Source organism: Oncorhynchus masou, chromosome 17 (genome assembly GCF_036934945.1).
Source record: "Oncorhynchus masou masou isolate Uvic2021 chromosome 17, UVic_Omas_1.1, whole genome shotgun sequence".
Taxonomy (NCBI): Eukaryota; Metazoa; Chordata; class Actinopteri; order Salmoniformes; family Salmonidae; genus Oncorhynchus; species Oncorhynchus masou.
In genome coordinates, this window is record NC_088228.1 from 4,014,724 (window position 1) to 4,037,918 (window position 23,195).

General features: G+C 44.7%; 1 protein-coding gene across 1 annotated transcript in view; it reads right to left on the bottom strand.

Moving 5' to 3' along the window:
• Positions 1-23,195, bottom strand: part of LOC135558084 (band 4.1-like protein 3) — a 151,722-nt gene that overhangs the window by 120,557 nt on the left and 7,970 nt on the right. The window contains exons 2-9 of the mRNA XM_064991832.1: positions 18,283-18,387; positions 16,944-16,986; positions 11,133-11,208; positions 9,852-10,064; positions 8,100-8,187; positions 5,413-5,565; positions 4,179-4,276; positions 32-207 (exon numbers count right to left, since the gene is read on the bottom strand). Coding sequence (XP_064847904.1) covers positions 32-207; positions 4,179-4,276; positions 5,413-5,565; positions 8,100-8,187; positions 9,852-10,064; positions 11,133-11,208; positions 16,944-16,986; positions 18,283-18,387 — 952 coding nt within the window. The remainder of the gene's footprint in view (positions 1-31; positions 208-4,178; positions 4,277-5,412; positions 5,566-8,099; positions 8,188-9,851; positions 10,065-11,132; positions 11,209-16,943; positions 16,987-18,282; positions 18,388-23,195) is intronic.

Here is a 23,195-nt window from a genome sequence, read left to right on the forward strand (position 1 = left end):
CCTGTATATAGCCTCCACATTGACTCTGTACCTCCGTCCAGGCTGCGCGACATGGTGTAGCGTTTGGAGGAGGAGCGTTCGAAGATGGGTGCGGCCCTGATGATCTGAGAGGAGACTCTCCGGGTCTGAGCCTGGGTTCTACCGCTGTAGCGGAACTTAGAACCAAGTCCTAGGAACTTCTTCGGGGGGGCCTCTGGAGACACCAACCTGACAGAGGAGAAAAAAAGTTAAATTCAACCAGTATGTGATAAAAACATTTTTTTTTTTACAAATCTGTATATTTTACAATAATAATAATACATTTAACTTAGAGTACATCAAAACAGATCTCAGACGTGTAACCCAATTTGATTTAAAATCATTTTAAAACTGTAAAATTATTTTGGGGCGGCAGGGTAGCCTAGTGGTTAGAGCGTTGGACTAGTAACTGGAAGGTTGCAAGTTCAAACCCCCGAGTTGACAAGGTACAAATCTGTTGTTCTGCCCCTGAACAGGCAGTTAACCCACTGTTCCTAGACCAGTTAACCCACTGTTCCTAGACCATCATTGAAAATAAGAATTTGTTCTTAACTGACTTGCCTAGATAAATAAAGATTAAATAAATAAAATACATTTTGTCCTGTTCTTCAAGGGACAAATCAACCCTATATCTGGAGATAAAAATCACTTCGCTTGTTACATTGTACAGTAAAGATCTGATTAAAGAGAAGTTTTAATTTTTTACAATGTTCTGCGGTGTTGCCTTCAGAAAGTATAGACACACAGTCAACCTTCGACCTTATGTTGTGTTACAGCCTGAATTTAAAATGGAGATTTTGTGTCACTGGCCTACAACACTGTCGGATTCAACATTTTGAACATTGAGACATTAAAGATCAGACGCATAGTATATGAATAAGGAGTGACAGAGACTGCGTCGAAAGACAGATAGCTGTGGAATGTGTCGGGTGGACAAGAGGAGAGCAACGTGTTGATACAGGGGAGACAGATGGACCGCTGTGGATTAGGTGAAGGAGGGGTTGAGGTCAGGACAGAGATGTGTTGATATACAGGGGAGACAGATGGACCTCTGTGGATTAGGTGAAGGAGGGGTTGAGGTCAGGACAAAGATGAGTTGATATACAGGGGAGACAGATGGACCTCTGTGGATTAGGTGAAGGAGGGGTTGAGGTGAGGACAGAGATGTGTTGATATACAGGGGAGACAGATGGACCTCTGTGGATTAGGTGAAGGAGGGGTTGAGGTGAGGACAGATTCTCTTAAGGGAGTAATAAATGTTTGGTATCCTGTTACCCTCTTTACTCTCTTCCTGTAGAACCATAAAATGCAAGGATTGGAGAGAAGGAGAAGGGTATATATATATAGAGATGGGAGAAATGTTGAGTCTGAATACAGCTGTATAGAACCTTTGGGAAGAATTAAACTTGGTTAAAGCTTCTCTAGTGTGAGTTCTTTACTCTGAAAAATATGAACCCGAACCCCATAATGTCAAAGTGGAATTAGGTTCTTAGACATTTTTTTAAATAAATTTATTATAAATTAAAAAGCTGAACTGTATTGAGTCAATCCGTATTCAACCTCTTTGTTATGGCATGCCTAAATAAGTTAATGAGTAAAAATGTGCTTAAGAATTCACATAATAAGTTGCATGGATTCAATCTGTGTCATTTTTTGAACGACTAATTCATCTCTGTACCCCACACATACACAATTATCTGTATGGTCCCTCAGTGGAGAAGTGAATTTCAAACACAAAGACCAGGGAGGTTTTCCATTGCCATTCCCAATGCCTCTCACAGAAGGGGATCTGATAATGGTGGCTGCCGTTTTACGGGCTCCTAACCAACTGTGTCATTTTGTTTGTTTTTTCCGCTTTTGTAACTTATTTTGAACATAATTTTTCTGTTACCGTCTCTTATGACCGAAAACAGCTTCTGGTCATCAGAACTCACCTCGAACTGGACAAAGATTTTTTTCTTTGATGAGGCCAATATAAGGATATACTGCTTTGTCAAGACAAGGCCCAAATCCTAGTCATCAGCGTGAAGAAAAGACAGAGGAAAGGGGGGGAGGAGGGCGAGGTGCAAGTAAGAATTCACTCTCAAAGGACTTTACTATATTACTGTAAACCACCACTTCCCTCCGTTTTATTGGCCAACTTCCGTCATTGGAAAACAGACTGGATGATCTACGATTATGACTCTCCTACCAACGGGACATTAAAATCTGTAATATATCTTATGTTTCACTGAGATGTGGCTGAACGACGACACAGATAATATAGAGCTGGCTGGCTTCTCCATGCATCGGCAGGACAAAGCAGCTACGTCTGGTAAGACGAGGGGCGGGGGTGTGTGTCTATTTGTCAATAACAGCTGGGGCACAATGTCTAATATTAACCTCTTGAAACTCCCCATCCCGGATCCGGGATTGTGACTAAGCCTCAGGCTCATGAGCATAACGCAACGTTAACGATTTCTGAAAATCGCAAATAAAATTAAAATAATGCGTTTGCTCTCAAGCTTAGCCTTTTCTTAACAACACTGTCATCTCAGATTTTCAAAATATGCTTTTGAACCATAGAAATTGACTAATTTGTGTAAGAGTATGCAAAGCTAGCATAGCATTTTGTGTAGCATGTAGCACGCAACATTTTCACAAAAGCCAGATAACCAAATAAATAAAATAATTTACCTTTGAAGAGCTTCTGATGTTTTCAATGAGGAGACTCCCAGCCACATACCAAATGCGCAGTGTTTCCTGAAAGCGTCTGTGTGTAGGAGAAATCGTTCCGTTTTCTACATTGCGCCTGGCTACCGAAACGAACCGAAAATGCAGTCACCTACAACGTGAAACTTTTTCCGGATTAACTACATAATATCGACCGAAACATGGCAAACGTTGTTTGGAATCAATCCTCAAGGTGTTTTTTCACATATCTCTTCATTGACATGCAGTTCTTGGAAGCTTGCTTCTCTCTCTGTGCCCCATGGAAAAATACTGGCAGGTGACTTTTGCGCACCAATTTCGGCGCAGGACACCGGGCGGACACGTGGTAAATGTGGTCTCTTATGGTCAATCTTCCAACGATCTGCCTACAAATACGTCACAATGCTGCAGACACCTTGGGAAACGACAGAAAGGGCAGACTCATTCCTCTTGCGTTCACAGCCATATAAGGAGATCATGAAAGACAGAGCCTCAAAAATCCTTGTCATTTCCTGGATGCCAAGTCATCTTGGTTTTGCCTGAAGCTCACGTTAAAGGGCACGCACAGAGAAGATATTTGTATTTCTGGACACGTCAGAGTGTTTTCTTTCGAACAGTAGCAATTATATGCATAGTCGAGCATCTTTTTGTGACAAAATATCTTGTTTAAAACGGGAACGTTTTTCTTCCAAAAATGAAATAGCGCCACCATAAGTGTAAGAGGTTAAAGAAGTCTCGAGGTATTGCTCGCCTGAGGTAGAGTACCTCGTGATAAGCTGTAGACTACACCATCTATATTATTCATAGCCAGCTATTTACCACCACAAACTGATCCTGGCACCAAGACCTCACTCATCAAGCTTTTTAAGGCCATAAGCAAACAACAAAATGCTCATCCAGAAGTGGCGCTCCTAGTGGCCGGGGACTTTAATGCAGGCAAACTTAAATCAGTTTTACCTCATTTCTACCAGCATGTCACAGAGGAACCAGAGGGGGGAACAAACCTCTAGAACACCTTTTGACAGAGCTTGAAGAATTTCTTAAAGAATAATTTGCAATATTGTACAATCCAGGTGTGCAAAGCTCTTAGAGACTTACCCAGAAAGACTCACAGCTCTTAGAGGCTTACCCAGAAAGACCCAGAAAGACTCACAGCTCTTAGAAACTTACCCAGAAAGACTCACAACTGTAATCGCTACCAAAGGTGTTTCTAACATGTTTTGACTCAGGGGTGTGAATACTTACGGAAATTTGATATTTCTGTATTTAATTTTCAATGAATTTACTACATTTTTCTACAAACATGTTTTCACTTTGTCATTATGAGGTATTGTGGGTAGATGAGTGAGGGGGGGAAAAAACGTTTTGAATTCAGGCTGTAACACAACAACATGTGGAATAAGTTAAGGGCTCTGAATACCTGAAGACTCCATATCAAATCGTAAGGACAGGCTACAAACATCTCCTACCTGAAGAACGTGTGGTGCTCGACACAGGTCTTCCACAGCCTCTTGGCTGCACGGTGGTTAGGGAGCTTGAAGCCAATCGTGCTCTCAAACTGCTCAAACTGCAATAGATGGTGATGTTACAAGTGTCTCAGAAGAGAGAGAGAGGAGAGAGAGGAGGAGAGACATGAGGAGGGAAGGAGGAGAGGAGAGAGTGGGCAGGAGAGAGGAGAGAGAGAGAGGAGGAGAGACATGAGGAGGGAAGGGGGAGAGAAGAGGAGAGAGTGGGCAGGAGAGAGGAGAGAGAGGAGGAGAGACATGAGGAGGGAAGGAGGAGAGGAGAGAGTGGGCAGGAGAGAGGAGAGAGAGAGAGGAGGAGAGACATGAGGAGGGAAGGGGGAGAGGAGAGGAGAGAGTGGGCAGGAGAGAGGAGAGAGAGAGAAGAGGAGAGACATGAGGAGGGAAGGGGGAGAGGAGAGAGTGGGCAGGAGAGAGGAGAGAGAGAGAGGAGGAGAGACATGAGGAGGGAAGGGGGAGAGGAGAGGAGAGAGTGGGCAGGAGAGAGGAGAGAGAGAGAGGAGGAGACATGAGGAGGGAAGGGGGAGAGGAGAGGAGAGAGTGGGCAGGAGAGAGGAGAGAGAGAGAAGAGGAGAGACATGAGGAGGGAAGGGGGAGAGGAGAGAAGGATGAGAGGAGGGATGGGAAGGGGGAGAGGAGAGGAGAGAAGGGTAGGAGTGGAGGAGAGGGGCAGTGGTCATGTCAGAACAGAAGCAATTAAATATCCTTAAATATAGTAGTCTGCAACTTTTAATTCATTTCCCAAATAGAAACTAATGTTATGACTAGGGACAAGAGGTTTTCACAGACCACATAATGTAACCAGGAAAAACTCTGGGCCACAGAGAAGTCGCCTGACTAGACCCCGGGCCACAGAGAAGTTGCCTAACTAGGCCCCGGGCCACAGAGAAGTTGCCTAACTGGGCCCCGGGCCACAGAGAAGTTGCCTAACTAGGCCCCGGGTCACAGAGAAGTTGCCTAACTAGGCCCCGGGCCACAGAGAAGTTGCCTAACTAGGCCCCGGGCCACAGAGAAGTTGCCTAACTAGGCCCCGGGCCACAGAGAAGTTGCCTAACTAGACCCCGGGCCACAGAGAAGTTGCCTAACTAGGCCCCGGGCCATAATTTTTCCTGGTCAAGTCACATGGTAAAACACCCGACTGGGTTTGTAACAGATCTACAGTTGTTGTTGGTGTGTTTACCTCTCCAGGCCGTATCTTGATGTAGAAGTTGTTTCTCTTGTAGGAGATCTTGAGGACCTTGGGCCAGGCGAACCTGTTGATTCTCAGTCTGTCTCTGTAGATGAGCAGACCACTGGAGCACACTCCTAGCATGATCTCTACGCCTTCAGAGTCCTGGAACACACCCAATTAGTACACAAAGAGGGAGTTTCAGTGTGTATACCCCTTCACTAGGAACTATTAAACAGAAGCACAACGCTGAGAAGGCAGTGATTCCTCTCTTTCTCTAACAGTCGTGGAGGGAGGAAGGGTAGAGGATGGGCAAGCGCTGGGTGCTGACGGTCTCTCACCTCCTACTCTACATGTACACGACGTGGGGGACGGGTGTATCTGGGGTCCGATGACAAAAGCAGGAGGTGGGATGGGGGGGGGGGGGGGAAACACACGTTGGAGAGGGTGATGATGGGTAAAAACAAGCCACAGGTAGCATGATGACTGCTAAGCTAAAGCCATGCGTGAATAATAAACACACCACACGATGCAGCTGTCGCTTACCTCCCCTTTAGCTGGAGCCAAACACTCAAACAGGCTTCCTACCAACTAGCCGGGTGGTTTAATGAGAGGAGAGAAAACAACAATGCTGATCCGATACAACGAGTCAAATGGATTATTAAATGCCCCCCCCATCCAAGTCAGGCCAGTCCAAGGCGGATCCTCATGGAGTCAGTGAAACTAACAGCGATGGTAACAGTCAGTGAAACTAACAGAGATGGTAACAGTCAGTGAAACTAACAGCGATGGTAACAGTCAGTGAAACTAACAGAGATGGTGACAGTCAGTGAAACTAACAGCGATGGTAACAGTCAGTGAAACTAACAGAGATGGTAACAGTCAGTGAAACTAACAGCGATGGTAACAGTCAGTGAAACTAACAGCGATGGTAACAGTCAGTGAAACTAACAGAGATGGTAACAGTCAGTGAAACTAACAGAGATGGTGACAGTCAGTGAAACTAACAGAGATGGTAACAGTCAGTGAAACTAACAGAGATGGTAACAGTCAGTGAAACTAACAGCGATGGTGACAGTCAGTGAAACTAACAGAGATGGTAACAGTCAGTGAAACTAACAGCGATGGTAACAGTCAGTGAAACTAACAGAGATGGTAACAGTCAGTGAAACTAACAGCGATGGTGACAGTCAGTGAAACTAACAGAGATGGTAACAGTCAGTGAAACTAACAGAGATGGTAACAGTCAGTGAAACTAACAGAGATGGTAACAGTCAGTGAAACTAACAGAGATGGTAAACAGTCAGTGAAACTAACAGAGATGGTGACAGTCAGTGAAACTAACAGCGATGGTGACAGTCAGTGAAACTAACAGCGATGGTAACAGTCAGTGAAACTAACAGAGATGGTAACAGTCAGTGAAACTAACAGAGATGGTAACAGTCAGTGAAACTAACAGAGATGGTAACAGTCAGTGAAACTAACAGAGATGGTAAACAGTCAGTGAAACTAACAGAGATGGTAACAGTCAGTGAAACTAACAGCGATGGTAACAGTCAGTGAAACTAACAGAGATGGTAACAGTCAGTGAAACTAACAGAGATGGTAACAGTCAGTGAAACTAACAGCGATGGTAACAGTCAGTGAAACTAACAGCGATGGTAACAGTCAGTGAAACTAACAGCGATGGTAACAGTCAGTGAAACTAACAGCGATGGTAACAGTCAGTGAAACTAACAGCGATGGTAACAGTCAGTGAAACTAACAGAGATGGTAACAGTCAGTGGGCAGTCCTGCTAGAGCGGAGGAAGATGGCCCCAGGCAGTTGGCTCACAGCACATACAGACATTGACGTAGCAGCCCAGTGTTGGTGTTAAGCATGGTATCGACATCACTGATGACATCACTGAGACAGCAGCGGTGCATTGGAAGGACTAGCAGAGTGCCTCTGACAAAGCAGTGAAGTGAGAGAGAGAGTTTGGTGTGGTGTATGTAGGTGTGTGTGGTTTATGTAGGTGTGTGTGGTGTGTGGTGTGTGTGTGGTGTGTGTATGTAGGTGTGTGTGTGTGGAGTGTGTATGTAGGTGTGTGTGTGTGGTGTGTGTATGTAGGTGTGTGTGTGGTGTGTATGTAGGTGTGGTGTGTGGGGTGTGTAGGTGTGTGGTGTGTGGTGTATGTAGGTGTGTGTGTGTGGTGTCTATGTAGGTGTGTGCATGTGTGGTGTGCGTGTGTGGTGTGTATGTAGGTGTGTGCGTGTGTGGTGTGTTTGTAGGTGTGTATGTAGGTGTGTGTGTATGTAGGTGTGTGTGTATGTAGGTGTGTGTGTGTGTGGTGTGTATGTAGGTGTGTGTGTGTGTGTGTGTGTGTGTGTGTGTGTGTGTGGTGTGTGTGTGTGTATGTAGGTGTGTGTGTGTGGTGTGTGTGTGTGTGTGTGTGGTGTGTATGTAGGTGTGTGTGTGTGTGTGTATGTAGGTGGTGTGTGTGTAGGTGTGGTGTGTGGGGTGTGTATGTAGGTGGTGTGTGTGTGTGTATGTAGGAGTGTGTATGTAGGTGTGTGTGTGGTGTGTGTATGTAGGTGTGTGTATGTAGGTGTGGTGTGTGGTGTGTGTATGTAGGTGTGTAGGTAGGTGTATGTAGGTGGTGTGTGTGTGTGTGTGTGTGTGTGTGTGTGTGTGTGTGTGTGTGTGTGTGTGTGTGTACCTTGGCGTGATGCAGGTCTACTCCATACATGGACAGTTTCTTAACATTCTCCAGGAAGTGTAACTCTGCTTCAGCTGGGGACATCCCTCTGAAAACAGACGTCAGGCATCAACTACATGTCCTGTAACTACGGGGCTCAGATATCCTTTATTCAACTACATGTCCTGTAACTACGGGGCTCAGATATCCTTTATTCAACTACATGTCCTGTAACTACGGGGCTCAGATATCCTTTATTCAACTACATGTCCTGTAACTACGGGGCTCAGATATCCTTTATTCAACTACATGTCCTGTAACTACGGGGCTCAGATATCCTTTATTCAACTACATGTCCTGTAACTACGGGGCTCAGAGATATCCTTTATTCAACTACATGTCCTGTAACTACGGGGCTCAGAGATATCCTTTATTCAACTACATGTCCTGTAACTACGGGGCTCAGATATCCTTTATTCAACTACATGTCCTGTAACTACGGGGCTCAGATATCCTTTATTCAACTACATGTCCTGTAACTATGGGGCTCAGAGATAGCCTTTATTCAACTACATGTCCTGTAACTACGGGGCTCAGAGATAGCCTTTATTCAACTACATGTCCTGTAACTACGGGGCTCAGAGATATCCTTTATTCAACTACATGTCCTGTAACTACGGGGCTCAGAGATATCCTTTATTCAACTACATGTCCTGTAACTACGGGGCTCAGAGATATCCTTTATTCAACTACATGTCCTGTAACCACGGGGCTCAGAGATATCCTTTATTCAACTACATGTCCTGTAACTACGGGGCTCAGAGATATCCTTTATTCAACTACATGTCCTGTAACTACGGGGCTCAGAGATATCCTTTATTCAACTACATGTCCTGTAACTACGGGGCTCAGAGATATCCTTTATTCAACTACATGTCCTGTAACTACGGGGCTCAGAGATATCCTTTATTCAACTACATGTCCTGTAACTACGGGGCTCAGAGATATCCTTTATTCAACTACATGTCCTGTAACTACGGGGCTCAGAGATATCCTTTATTCAACTACATGTCCTGTAACTACGGGGCTCAGAGATATCCTTTATTCAACTACATGTCCTGTAACTACGGGGCTCAGAGATATCCTTTATTCAACTACATGTCCTGTAACTACGGGGCTCAGAGATATCCTTTATTCAACTACATGTCCTGTAACTACGGGGCTCAGATATCCTTTATTCAACTACATGTCCTGTAACTACGGGGCTCAGAGATATCCTTTATTCAACTACATGTCCTGTAACCACGGGGCTCAGATATCCTTTATTCAACTACATGTCCTGTAACTACGGGGCTCAGATATCCTTTATTCAACTACATGTCCTGTAACCACGGGGCTCAGAGATATCCTTTATTCAACTACATGTCCTGTAACTACGGGGCTCAGAGATATCCTTTATTCAACTACATGTCCTGTAACTACGAGGCTCAGAGATATCCTTTATTCAACTACATGTCCTGTAACTACGGGGCTCAGAGATATCCTTTATTCAACTACATGTCCTGTAACTACGGGGCTCAGAGATATCCTTTATTCAACTACATGTCCTGTAACTACGGGGCTCAGATATCCTTTATTCAACTACATGTCCTGTAACTACGGGGCTCAGATATCCTTTATTCAACTACATGTCCTGTAACTACGGGGCTCAGAGAGATCCTTTATTCAACTACATGTCCTGTAACTACGGGGAAAATCTATTGCCGGACATACTTGTAGTTCTTGTGTAGGTCCGTGACCTTGTCCTCGAGTTCCTTGGTGTGGTTCGGAGCGAAGCGGAGCTCACTGTTGTACTCCGTCTCCTCGGGGTCGTAGTCCCCCAGCTCTGACTGGACCGTGTAGGAGCCCAGTATGGTGTGGGTGGTGAAGGAACAGGGGAGACGACCAGACACCATGTCATCACGCAGCTGGAGACACAGGTAGTACCTAGAGAGAGAGGGGGGAGAGAGAGAGAGAGGGAGAGAGGAGAGGAGATAGAGAGGAGGGAGATAGAGAGGAGGAGGAGGAAGATAGAGAGGAGAGATGGAGAGAGAGAGAGAGAGAGAGAGAGAGAGAGAGAGAGAGAGAGGAGAGAGAGAGGAGGGGGAGAGAGAGGAGAGAGGGGGAGAGAGAGAGAGAGAGAGAGAGGAGAGATAGAGAGGAGAGAGAGAGGAGGGGGGAGAGAGAGCGAGAGAGGAGGGGAGAGAGAGCGAGAGAGGAGGGGGAGAGAGAGCGAGAGGGAGGGGGAGAGAGAGCGAGAGAGGAGGGGGAGAGAGGCGAGAGAGGAGGGGGGAGAGCGAGAGAGGAGGGGGAGAGAGGGCGAGAGCGAGGAGGGGAGAGAGAGCGAGAGAGGAGGGGGAGAGAGCGAGAGAGGAGGGGGAGAGAGCGCGAGAGGAGGGGGGAGAGAGAGCGAGAGAGAGAGCGAGAGAGGAGGGGGAGAGAGAGGAGGGGAGGGAGAGAGGAGGAGGGGGGGAGAGCGAGAGGAGGAGGGGGAGAGAGCGAGAGAGGAGGGGGAGAGGAGGGGGGGAGAGGAGCAAGAGAGGAGGGGCGAGAGAGCAAGAGAGGAGGGGAGAGAGAGGGGGAGAGAGGAGAGAGGAGGGGGGAGAGAGCAAGAGAGGAGGGAGAGAGCAAGAGAGGAGGGAGAGAGCGAGAGGAGGGGGAGAGAGCAAGAGAGGAGGGGGAGAGAGCAAGAGAGGAGGGAGAGAGCAAGGAGGGAGGGAGCAAGAGAGGAGGGAGAGGGGGGTAGAGAGAGGGGGGAGAGAGGGGGGAGAGAGGGGGGGAGAGAGAGAGGAGGGGGGAGATGGGGAGGCATAGGGAGAGAGAGGAATGGGGGAGAGATGGGGAGGCATGGAGAAGGGGGAGAGAGATGGGGAGGCATAGGTGAGAGAGGGGGAGTAAAACAGAGAAGGGGAAAGAGGGGGGTGAGTGGGTGATGCCAGTAAGATTATTAAACCATAAATAGCAACATACTGTATTTCAGAGGCTTTGACAATGCAGTCGATCCATCCAACTCACCTGGTAATGTCTTCAGACAGCTGGGCAGGGTCTGGGGGGTAGAACTTGACGTTGAAGCCAAAGTTCCAGGGGCCACCTGCAGAACAATAAAGTATTGTATAGTATAGTGTTCCAGGGGCCACCTGCAGAACAATAAAGTATAGTATAGTGTTCCAGGGGCAACCTGCAGAACAATAAAGTATAGTATAGTGGTCCAGGGGCCACCTGCAGAACAATAAAGTATAGTATAGTGTTCCAGGGGCCACCTGCAGAACAATAAAGTATAGTATAGTGTTCCAGGGGCCACCTGCAGAACAATAAAGTATAGCATAGACTATAGTAGTGAAGTATAGTATAGACTATAGTAGTGAAGTATAGTATAGACTATAGTAGTGAAGTATAGTATAGACTATAGTAGTGACGTATAGTATAGACTATAGTATAGTGGTGTATAGTATAGACTATAGTATAGACTATAGTAGTGTTAAATAGTATAGACTATAGTATAGTGTTGTATAGTATAGACTATAGTACAGTGTTGTATAGTATAGACAATAGTAGTGTTGTATAGTATAGACTATAGTAGTGTTGTATAGTATAGACTATAGTAGTGTTGTATAGTATAGACTATAGTATAGTGCTGTATAGTATAGACTATAGTATAGTGCTGTATAGTATAGACTATAGTATAGTGTTGTATAGTATAGACAACACTACTATAGTCTATACAACACTAGTATAGTGTTTTGTAGTATAGACTATAGTAGTGTTGTATAGTATAGTGTTGTATAGTATAGACTATAGTATAGTGTTGTATAGTATAGATTATAGTATAATGTTGTATAGTATAGACTATAGTAGTGTTGTATACTACAGCCTATAGTATAGTGGTGTATACTATACGACTATAGTAGTGTCGTATACTATAGACTATAGTATAGTGTTGTATAGTATAGCCTATAGTAGACTATAGTAGTGTTGTACAGTATAGACTATAGTATAGTGTTGTATAGTATAGACCATATTATATACTATAGTATAGTGTTGTATAGTATATACTACAGTATAGTGTTGTATAGTATATACTATAGTATAGTGTTGTATAGTATATACTATAGTATAGTGTTGTATAGTATAGACTATAGTATTGACTAGAGTAGTGTTGTATAGTATAGACTATAGTATCGTGTTGTATAGTATAGACTATAGTATCGTGTTGTATAGTATAGACTATAGTAGTGTTGTATAGTATAGACTATAGTAGTGTTGTATAGTATAGACTATAGTATTGACTAGAGTAGTGTTGTATAGTATAGCCTATAGTATAGGGTTGTATAGTATAGCCTATAGTAGTGTTGTATGGTATAGACTATATAATTGTGTTGTATAGTATAGACTATAGTAGTGTTGTATGGTATAGACTATAGTAGTGTTGTATGGTATAGACTATATAATTGTGTTGTATAGTATAGACTATAGTAGTGATGTATGGTATAGACTATATAATTGTGTTGTATAGTATAGACTATAGTAGTACAGTGTAGTGCAGTATAGTGTCGTGCAGTATAGTTTAGTGTAACATAGTTTAGTGCAGTATAGTTTAGTGTAACATAGTGTAGTGCAGTATAGTTTAGTGTAACATAGTGTAGTGTAGTGTATTGCAGTATAGTGTAGTGTAACATAGTGTAGTGCAGTATAGTGCAGTGCAGTATAGTGTAGTGTAACATAGTGTAGTGCAGTATAGTTTAGTGCAGTATAGTGGAGTGCAGTATAGTGTAGTGTAACATAGTGTAGTGCAGTATAGTGTAGTGCAGTATAGTGTAGTGTAACGTAGTGTAGTGTAGTATAGTTTAGTGCAGTATAGTGCAGTGCAGTATAGTGTAGTGTAACATAGTGTAGTGCAGTATAGTGTAGTGCAGTATAGTGTAGTGTAACATAGTGTAGTGCAGTATAGTTTAGTGCAGTATAGTGGAGTGCAGTATAGTGTAGTGTAACATAGTGTAGTGCAGTATAGTGTAGTGTAACAGTGTAGTGTAACATAGTGTAGTGCAGTATAGTGTAGTGCAGTATAGTGTAGTGTAACGTAGTGTAGTGTAGTATAGTTTAGTGCAGTATAGTGAAGTGCAGTATAGTGTAGTGTAACATAGTGTAGTGCAGTATAGTGTAGTGCATTATAGTGTAGTGTAACATAGTGTAGTGCATTATAGTGTAGTGTAACATAGTGTAGTGCAGTATAGTTTAGTGCAGTATAGTGCAGTGCAGTATAGTGTAGTGTAACATAGTGTAGTGCAGTATAGTGTAGTGCATTATAGTGTAGTGTAACGTAGTGTAGTATAGTGTAGTGCATTATAGTGTAGTGTAACATAGTGTAGTGCAGTATAGTTTAGTGTAACATAGTGTAGTGTAGTATAGTGTATTGCAGTATAGTGTAGTGTAACATAGTGTAGTGCAGTATAGTGTAGTGTAACATAGTGTAGTGCAGTATAGTGTAGTGTAACAGTGTAGTGTAACATAGTGTAGTGCAGTATAGTGTAGTGTAACATAGTGTAGTGCAGTATAGTGTAGTGCAGTATAGTGTAGTGTAACATAGTGTAGTGCAGTATAGTGTATTGCAGTATAGTTTAGTGCAGTATAGTGTAGTGCAATATAGTGTAGTGTAACATAGTGTAGTGTAACATAGTGTAGTGCAGTATAGTGTAGTGCAGTATAGTGTAGTGTAACATAGTGTAGTGTAACATAGTGTAGTGTAACATAGTGTAGTGTAACATAGTGTAGTGTAACATAGTTTAGTGCAGTATAGTGTAGTGCAATATAGTGTAGTGCAGTATAGTGTAGTGTAACATAGTGTAGTGTAACATAGTTCAGTGCAGTATAGTGTAGTGCAGTATAGTGTAGTGCAGTATAGTGTAGTGTAACATAGTGTAGTGTAACATAGTTTAGTGCAGTATAGTTTAGTGCAGTATAGTGTAGTGTAACATAGTGTAGTGCAGTATAGTGTAGTGTAACATAGTGTAGTGTAACATAGTGTAGTGCAACACAGTGTAGTGCAGTATAGTGTAGTGTAACATAGTTTAGTGCAGTATAGTTTAGTGCAGTATAGTGTAGTGTAACATAGTGTAGTGCAGTATAGTGCAGTGCAGTATAGTGTAGTGTAACATAGTGTAGTGCAGTATAGTGTAGTGTAACATAGTGTAGTGCAGTATAGTGTAGTGCAGTATAGTTTAGTGCAGTATAGTTTAGTGCAGTATAGTTTAGTGCAGTATCGTTTAGTGCAGTATAGTGTAACATAGTGTAGTGCAGTATAGTGTAGTGCAGTATAGTGTAGTGTAACATAGTGTAGTGCAGTATAGTGTAGTGCAGTATGGTTTAGTGCAGTATAGTTTAGTGCAGTATAGTGTAGTGTAACATAGTGTAGTGCAGTATAGTGTAGTGCAGTATAGTGTAGTGTAACATAGTGTAGTGCAGTATAGTGTAGTGCAGTATAGTTTAGTGCAGTATAGTTTAGTGCAGTATAGTGTAGTGCAGTATAGTGTAGTGTAACATAGTGTAGTGCAGTATAGTTTAGTGCAGTATAGTTTAGTGCAGTATAGTTTAGTGCAGTATAGTGTAACATAGTGTAGTGCAGTATAGTTTAGTGTAACATAGTGTAGTGCAGTATAGTGTAGTGCAGTATAGTGTAGTGTAACAGTTTAGTGCAGTATAGTTTAGTGCAGTATAGTGTAGTGTAACATAGTGTAGTGTAACATAGTTTAGTGCAGTATAGTGTAGTGCAGTATAGTGTAACATAGTTTAGTGCAGTATAGTGTAGTGTAACATAGTGTAGTGCAGTATAGTTTAGTGCAGTATAGTGTAGTGTAACATAGTGTAGTGCAGTATAGTTTGGTGCAGTATAGTGTAGTGTAACATAGTGTAGTGCAGTATAGTGTAGTGTAACATAGTGTAGTGTAACAGTGTAGTGCAGTATAGTGTAGTGTAACATAGTGTAGTGCAGTATAGTGTAGTGCAGTATAGTGTAGTGCAGTATAGTGTAGTGCAGTATAGTGTAGTGCAGTATAGTTTAGTGCAGTATAGTTTAGTGCAGTATAGTGTAGTGCAGTATAGTGTAGTGCAGTATAGTGTAGTGTAACATAGTGTAGTGCAGTATAGTGTAGTGCAGTATAGTGTAACATAGTGTAGTGTAACATAGTGTAGTGCAGTATAGTGTAGTGCAGTACAGTGTAGTGTAACATAGTGTAGTGCAGTATAGTTTAGTGCTGTATAGTGTAGTGCAGTATAGTTTAGTGCAGTATAGTGTAGTGCAGTATAGTGTAGTGTAACATAGTGTAGTGCAGTATAGTGTAGTGCAGTATAGTGTAGTGCAGCATAGTGTAGTGTAACATAGTGTAGTGCAGTATAGTGTAGTGTAACATAGTACAGTGCAGTATAGTGTAGTGTAACATAGTGTAGTGCAGTATAGTGTAACATAGTGTAGTGCAGTATAGTGTAGTGTAACATAGTGTAGTGCAGTATAGTGTAACATAGTGTAGTGTAACATAGTGTAGTGCAGTATAGTTTAGTGCAGTATAGTGTAGTGCAGTATAGTTTAGTTCAGTATAGTGTAGTGCAGTACAGTTTAGTGTAACATAGTGTAGTGCAGTATAGTTTAGTGCAGTATAGTGTAGTGCAGTATAGTTTAGTGCAGTATAGTGTAGTGCAGTATAGTGTAGTGCAGTATAGTGTAGTGCAGTATAGTTTAGTGCAGTCTAGTGTAGTGCAGTACAGTGTAGTGTAACATAGTGTAGTGCAGTATAGTTTAGTGCAGTATAGTGTAGTGCAGTATAGTTTAGTGCAGTTTAGTTTAGTGCAGTACAGTGTAGTGTAACAGTGTAGTGCAGTATAGTTTAGTGCAGTATAGTGTAGTGCAGTATAGTTTAGTGCAGTATAGTGTAGTGCAGTACAGTGTAGTGTAACATAGTGTAGTGCAGTATAGTTTAGTGCAGTATAGTGTAGTGCAGTATAGTGTAGTGCAGTATAGTGTAGTGCAGTATAGTGTAGTGCAGTATAGTGTAGTGCAGTATAGTTTAGTGTAACATAGTGTAGTGCAGTATAGTGTAGTGCAGTATAGTGTAGTGCAGTATAGTGTAGTGTAACATAGTGTAGTGCAGTATAGTGCAGTACAGTATAGTGCAGTATAGTGTAGTACAGTATAGTGTAGTGTAACATAGTGTAGTGCAGTATAGTGTAGTGCAGTATAGTGTAGTGCAGTATAGTGTAATGCAGTATAGTGTAGTGTAACATAGTGTAGTGCAGTATAGTGTAGTGTAACATAGTGTAGTGCAGTATAGTGTAGTACAGTATAGTGCAGTATAGTGTAGTACAGTATAGTGTAGTGTAACAGTGTAGTGCAGTATAGTGTAGTGTAACATAGTGTAGTGCAGTATAGTGTAGTGTAACAGTGTAGTGCAGTATAGTGTAGTATAGTGTAGTGCAGTATAGTGTTGTGCAGTATAGTGTAGTATAGTGTAGTGCAGTATAGTGTAGTATAGTGTAGTGCAGTGTAGTGCAGTATAGTGTAGTGCAGTATAGTGTAGTGCAGTATAGTGTAGTGCAGTATAGTGTAGTGCAGTATAGTGTAGTGCAGTATAGTATAGTGCAGTATAGTGTAGTGCAGTATAGTGAAGTGCAGTATAGTGTAGTGCAGTATAGTGTAGTGCAGTATAGTGTAGTGCAGTATAGTGTAGTGCAGTATAGTGAAGTGCAGTATAGTGTAGTGCAGTATAGTGTAGTGCAGTATAGTGTAGTGCAGTATAGTGTAGTGCAGTATAGTGTAACCCTATAAACACTGCAACTCACTCCTTATCTGCTTCTTCAGTTCCTTGTTCGGGTCAAGCCAGTTCTGGAGAAAGAGACAAATTAGTAATGATATATATGAATAAAATCAATGAATGACCACGTCTCCAGTCATGAACAGAGCTACGTTACCACTGCCCTGAGAAAGTCCACTGGGGTAACTGTTATCAGTCTGTCGACACAGTGGGCCGGTATCCACAAACATCTCAGAGTAGTTGTGTTCATCTCGGATCCGGTCCCCCCCCATTGTCTATGCAACAAAGTTTATGTAATTTATAAATGTAAAAAATAATAATGATTTAACCTTTATTTAACTTGGCAAGCCAGTTAAAGAACAAATTCTTATTTACAATGACGGGCCGACACCGACCAAACCCGGACGACGCTGGACCAATTGTGCGCCGCCTTATGGGACTCCCAATCACGGTCGTTTGTGATACAGCCTGGATTCGAACCAGGGTCTGTAGTGACGCCTCTAGCACTGAGATGCAGTGTCTTAGACCGCTGAACCAGGGTCTGTAGTGACGCCTCTAGTACTGAGATGCAGTGTCTTAGACCGCTGAACCAGGGTCTGTAGTGACGCCTCTAGCACTGAGATGCTTTAGACCTCTGAACCAGGGTCTGTAGTGACGCCTCTAGCATTGAGATGCAGTGTCTTAGACCGCTGAACCAGGGTCTGTAGTGACCCCTCTAACACTGAGATGCTTTAGACCGCTGAACCAGGGTCTGTAGTGACTCCTCTAACACTGAGATGCTTTAGACCGCTGAACCAGGGTCTGTAGTGACACCTCTAACACTTAGACCTCTGCTCCACCCGGGAGCACAACATTTATCCTAGCTCAGCACTCCTCCTTCCAAATGCTTCATGGATAAAAAGGACCCTGGTTATAATACTCTGCCTCTACCTTCTGGCTCTCCACATCACAGTACAGGATACCAGACAGCCACGACAACAGACAGACAGGACAACAGACAGCCAGGACAACAGACAGCCACGACAACAGACAGACAGGACAACAGACAGCCAGGACAACAGACAGACAGGACAACAGACAGCCAGGACAACAGACAGCCAGGACAACAGACAGCCAGACAGACAGGACAACAGACAGCCACGATACCAGACAGACAGGACATACAGACAGCCAGGACAACAGACAACCTAGGACATATAGACAGACAGGACAACAGACAGCCAGGACAACAGACAGACAGGACAACAGAGACAGCAAGCCACGACAACAGACAGACAGCAAGCCACGACAACAGACAGACAGCAAGCCATGACGACAGACAGACAGACGGGACAGACAGAACATCTTTGATGAGTCTCTTCCTCTACCTTCTGGTTCTCCACGTCGCGGTACGTGATGCCAAAGTAGTCCGTCTCCAGCAGGTTCAGATGGTCACACACCTTGGCAAACAGCAGCTGGCCTCTGGCTCGTTTCTGGTGACACACAGAGAGCAGTTATTGAACAAGGGTCAGAGTTCACACTACAGGAGAGAACAATACAGGGAGGCCGTTGTGTGATTTCATATTCCATTGTCCACAGTGCACACCAATGTCAGGGTCGGGATCTGAACCCGGGTCCCCCACGGGAGAAAACGTCTTCCATTAGACCATGAGGAAATTCCCCCAGGGTGACCTCATTATGAGCCCATGAGCCAGACTCATGGTCTGCTACACGAGCATATAACTAGGAATGGCCAATACATTTCTTCTCCTCCAAGTGGTATGCTAATTTATTTATTTTACCTTTATTTAACTAGGCAAGTCAGTTAAGAACAAATTCTTATTTTCAATGACGGTCTAGGAACAGTGGGTTAACTGCCTGTTCAGGGGCAGAACGACAGATTTGTACCTTGTCAGCTTCCTTCCGGTTACTAGTCCAATGCTCTACCCACTAGGCTACGCTGCCGCCCCAGTGGCAGTGTGACAGCGAGGTCACACCAGATCTAATGCAGTATTCGACGTTCGTCCAGGTCCCCAGGACAGCGGGTGACGACTTCAATACCGGTCACTAGGGGCAACGGTGATCACTCTTACCCATAGGCTTGCTGGGGAACTGCGGACGGGTTTGACAGATGGGCGTACACTGCGAACTCTGGCTCCGAGGATCGCAGGTTCAATCCCAGTGCTAGGCTGTCACTTTTAAATTTGATTTACCATAAACCTTAACCTTTTGGAATGAATGGCTAAATGTATATTACTGTAGTGGGATAAATCACAGTCAGTGTGTTCCTTGGTGGTCTTAAACAAAATCTACTTTGAAATAAAAGTCTACACCTGTACCATGTCAGATATAGAGTAGAAATGTATTACATTGAGTTTACATCCCAATATTACACTGTATATACATCACAGATGACTGAAATATAACCGTTTCACAAAGAAACACTGGATTTTCTGCAAATTAATTATTTTTTATATTTTTTTTTATATAATTATGAAAAATACGAATAACATTCTCCTCATGAAGCCACTAGTCCTTTGATCAATCAACTGCAGGAAAGGACTAAATGTCAAAACTTGACGTTGACGGACAAATGTTGAATACTGCAGTCAGACCATGAGATCTGGCCGTCTCTAGTGGATAACGGAACATAATGGAACCCGTCTAGTGGATAACGGAACATAACGGAACCCGTCTCTAGTGGATAAAGGAAACCGTCTTGTGGATAAAGGAACATAAAGGAACATAACGGAACCCGTCTCATGGATAAAGGAACATAACGGAACCCGTCTCTAGTGGATAACGGAACATAACGGAACCCGTCTCTCGTGGATAACGGAACATAACGGAACCCGTCTCTAGTGGATAACGGAACATAACGGAACCCGTCTCTAGTGGATAAAGGAACATAACGGAACCCGTCTCTAGTGGATAAAGGAACATAACGGAACCCGTCTCTCGTGGATAACGGAACATAGCGGAACCGGTCTCTCGTGGATAACGGAACATAACGGAACCCGTCTCTTGTGGATAACGGAACATAACGGAACCCGTCTCGTGGATAACGGAACATAACGGAACCCGTCTCTAGTGGATAACGGAACATAACGGAACCCGTCTCTAGTGGACAACGGAACATAACGGAACCCGTCTCTAGTGGATAACGGAACCCGTCTCAGTGCATCTAACAGGGATGAAGAGACTGTGGTTCGTTGACAAAAGAGCAGGGGTGAAAGGTTATGTTGACAGCACGTAAACTGACCTCCTCCCTGCTGTTCTGACATCTCCTCCTCCTCCCTGCTGTTCTGACATCTCCTCCTCCCTGCTGTTCTGACATCTCCTACTCCCTGCTGTTCTGACATCTCCTACTCCCTGCTGTTCTGACATCTCCTACTCCCTGCTGTTCTGACATCTCCTACTCCCTGCTGTTCTGACATCTCCTACTCCCTGCTGTTCTGACATCTCCTACTCCCTGCTGTTCTGACATCTCCTACTCCCTGCTGTTCTGACACCCATCCCCCTGTCATCTCCTCCTCCTCTCTGTGTTATCCTCCTCCTCCTCCTCTCTGTGTGTTATCCTCCTCCTCTGTGTGTTATCCTCCTCCTCTGTGTGTTATCCTCCTCCTCTGTGTGCTATCCACCTCCTCCTCCTCTCTGTGTGTTATCCTCCTCCTCCTCTGTGTTATCCTCCTCCTCCTCCTCTCTGTGTGTTATCCTCCTCCTCCTCTGTGTGTTATCCTCCTCCTCCTCTGTGTGTTATCCTCCTCCTCCTCTGTGTTATCCTCCTCCTCCTCTGTGTGTTATCCACCTCCTCCTCCTCTCTGTGTGTTATCCTCCTCCTCCTCTGTGTGTTATCCTCCTCCTCCTCTCTGTGTGTTATCCACCTCCTTCTCCTCTGTGTGTTATCCACCTCCTCCTCCTCTCTGTGTGTTATCCTCCTCCTCCTCTCTGTGTGTTATCCTCCTCCTCTGTGTGTTATCCTCCTCCTCCTCTGTGTGTTATCCTCCTCCTCTCTGTGTGTTATCCTCCTCCTCCTCCTCTGTGTGTTATCCTCCTCCTCCTCTCTGTGTGTTATCCTCCTCCTCCTCCTCTGTGTGTTATCCTCCTCCTCCTCTCTGTGTGTTATCCTCCTCCTCCTCTCTGTGTGTTATCCTCCTCCTCCTCTGTGTGTTATCCTCCTCCTCTCTGTGTGTTATCCTCCTCCTCCTCCTCTGTGTGTTATCCTCCTCCTCCTCTCTGTGTGTTATCCTCCTCCTCCTCCTCTGTGTGTTATCCTCCTCCTCCTCTGTGTGTTATCCTCCTCCTCTCTGTGTGTTATCCTCCTCCTCCTCTCTGTGTGTTATCCTCCTCCTCTCTGTGTGTCATCCTCCTCCTCTCTGTGTGTTATCCTCCTCCTCCTCTGTGTGTTATCCTCTTCTTCTTCTTTCACAGCAGGCTGTAGCTGTGCAGTCTGGCTAACTTCCAGTCAAATTCCCTCTGAGTCCCTGGGGATATATTTAGGTTGCTGTTACCACCTCCCTCCCTCTCCCCACGCTCACAGAGCCCTGGCATAACTCTGCTCTCGATGCCTCCCCGAGGTTACGAGTTACATCTGACAGGCGTGTGTGTGATTCTCAAGCCTATTAAAAGAGGCTTCGACAGACACTTCAAAACCAGCAGGAACAACATCCCCGGCAGTTAGCACAGACTGATGTCACACCAGCACAACATCAACATTGCGCAATCAGACAGTCACACCAACAGACTGATGTCCGCCCGGCCCACGATTCTGCACTGGGAACCGTCCGCCCGGGATGCGATTCTGCACTGTGAACCGTCCGCCCGGGACACGATTCTGCACTGTGATAACTGTATTTAGGCTGTGAATCAACCCCCCCCCCCCCCCGTAGTAACTATGGCGGTTCTTAAAAAGGTTCTACGAAAACCTAAGCTTATTAATAATGAGATTGCAGCTCAGGATTACAACAATAAAACCCATATTAAAAGAAAACAGCCACTAAGCTAAGGTGGTGGTGGTGGTAATACAGTGGAGATAAACCGTTATATATATATATATATATATATCACACTTAACTACACCAACCCCTCGGTGACGCTCCTTAATAACAACACCACCAAAACAGCAGCATGTTTCAGGCCTTAGTCGTAGGGTAAACTAGATTTTTTGTTTTAAAAGGTCGAGCTACAAGGGGGAAACTAATGATTCTTCCCTCGGATTTGAAGGAAAATCACAGTGAATACATTTTCCCACAGGGGTGAGTGAGGGAGAGAGTGAGAGAGTGACAGTGAGAGAGACAGTGAGAGAGAGACAGTCTGTCAGTACTAAACTGGTCTTCCGACAGTAATGGGAATGAGATAAAAACAGACTCCCTACAACGAACTGAGCATCTTCATTTCACCTCAATGTTCTCAATTTGTGATATGTTGCTGGCTTTAACCAGCCTGTAACCAGCTGGCCGGTGAGATATGTTGCTCTGACATCATTGCTCTGACATCATTGCTCTGACATCATTGCACATGTGATAGAACAGAAGCACATGTACTTTATTTTCCTTTTCCACCACCTCTGCTTCCTCAACAAAACCAAATCAACAACGACGGTGCTGGGGTGGACAGTAGCCATGTGTCCTCCTGCTGCGGACTCCATATGTTTATCTCCTCTGTCTGTGTGTTAATGTACAGTCATACAGCCTGTGTCAGTGTGGAGCTGTAGTTTAACCTTGACACGTTTACAGGAGCCGTCTCATAGCTGCCTGGTCAAGGGGCTGGTGGAGGGAGGACGGAGGGGTGTAGGGAGGGGCTGATGGAGGGGGAGGGAGGGAGGGGGGGAAGGAGGAGGGGGTGGAGGGAGGGGGCTGATGGAGGGAGGGGGGAGGGAGGGAGGGGGAGGGAGGAGGGGAGGAGGAGGGGAGGGGGGTGGAGGAGGGGCTGATGGAGGGAGGGAGGGGGAGGAGGAGGGGGAGGGGTGGAGGGCGGGAGGGGTGGAGGAGGGATTGGAGGAGGAGGGAGGAGTGGAGGAGGGAGGGAGGGTGGGTAGAAGGGAGGGGAGGAGGGAGGAGGGAGGGGGTGGAGGAGAGAGGGGGTGGAGGCGGGAGGGGGGGATTGGAGGAGTGGAGGAGGGGGGAGGGAGGGGTGGAGGAGGAGGGATGGGAGGAGGAGGGAGGGGGGATTGGAGGAGTGGAGGGAGGGGAGGGGGGGTGGAGGAGGAGGAGGATGGGTGGATGGGAGGAGGAGGGAGGAGGAGAGGAGGGAGGGATTGGAGGAGTGGAGGAGGGAGGGAGGGGGTGGAGGAGGAGGGATG